At 39.5% G+C, this 471-nt stretch overlaps 1 protein-coding gene across 1 annotated transcript in view; it reads right to left on the bottom strand.

Moving 5' to 3' along the window:
- The window catches only part of slc41a2b (solute carrier family 41 member 2b), a 40,511-nt gene that overhangs the window by 12,470 nt on the left and 27,570 nt on the right, over nucleotides 1-471 (bottom strand). The window contains 2 exon segments of the mRNA XM_020601315.1: nucleotide 1; nucleotides 3-69. The exon segment at nucleotide 1 is cut by the window's left edge and continues 75 nt beyond it. Of these exon segments, the coding sequence (XP_020456971.1) occupies nucleotide 1; nucleotides 3-69 (68 nt within the window).

Here is a 471-nt window from a genome sequence, read left to right on the forward strand (position 1 = left end):
TGGCGAGGAAGATGAGGTGACCAGGGATCACTAAAAGGAGGAGCACCTGAGCTGATCTATGATTAGCTCCTGAAAAAACACAAAAAGATTAGGGGACAGAAGATTAATGGTGATTGTGAGTGATTTGTGCTGGCTGGATCATCCTGCTACCGTCTCCAGGATTCAGAGTTCTGCTGGTTTTCATTCAAGACTCCTAACAAGAAATGAACGCATACCAGAAGGAGATTACAGTTAACTGCCTGGTAGAACAGAAACTCAGACGTACAGCAGCTCTCCAGGGAGATAGCTGAAAGCCATAGCTTGAAACTGCAAACTTACAGTACAATTTAAAGCCTGATAATAAGCCTAACAGTATAATAACCAAGCTTACTTTTAACATTTACACATGTGAAAGCCAATAAAAATGTTATCAGCAACCAGAATAAAATTATTAGTTGCAACAGTAGTAATTTACACACACACACATATATA

The sequence above is a fragment of the Monopterus albus genome, unplaced genomic scaffold, assembly GCF_001952655.1.
Source record: "Monopterus albus unplaced genomic scaffold, M_albus_1.0 scaffold51.1, whole genome shotgun sequence".
Lineage (NCBI taxonomy): Eukaryota > Metazoa > Chordata > Actinopteri > Synbranchiformes > Synbranchidae > Monopterus > Monopterus albus.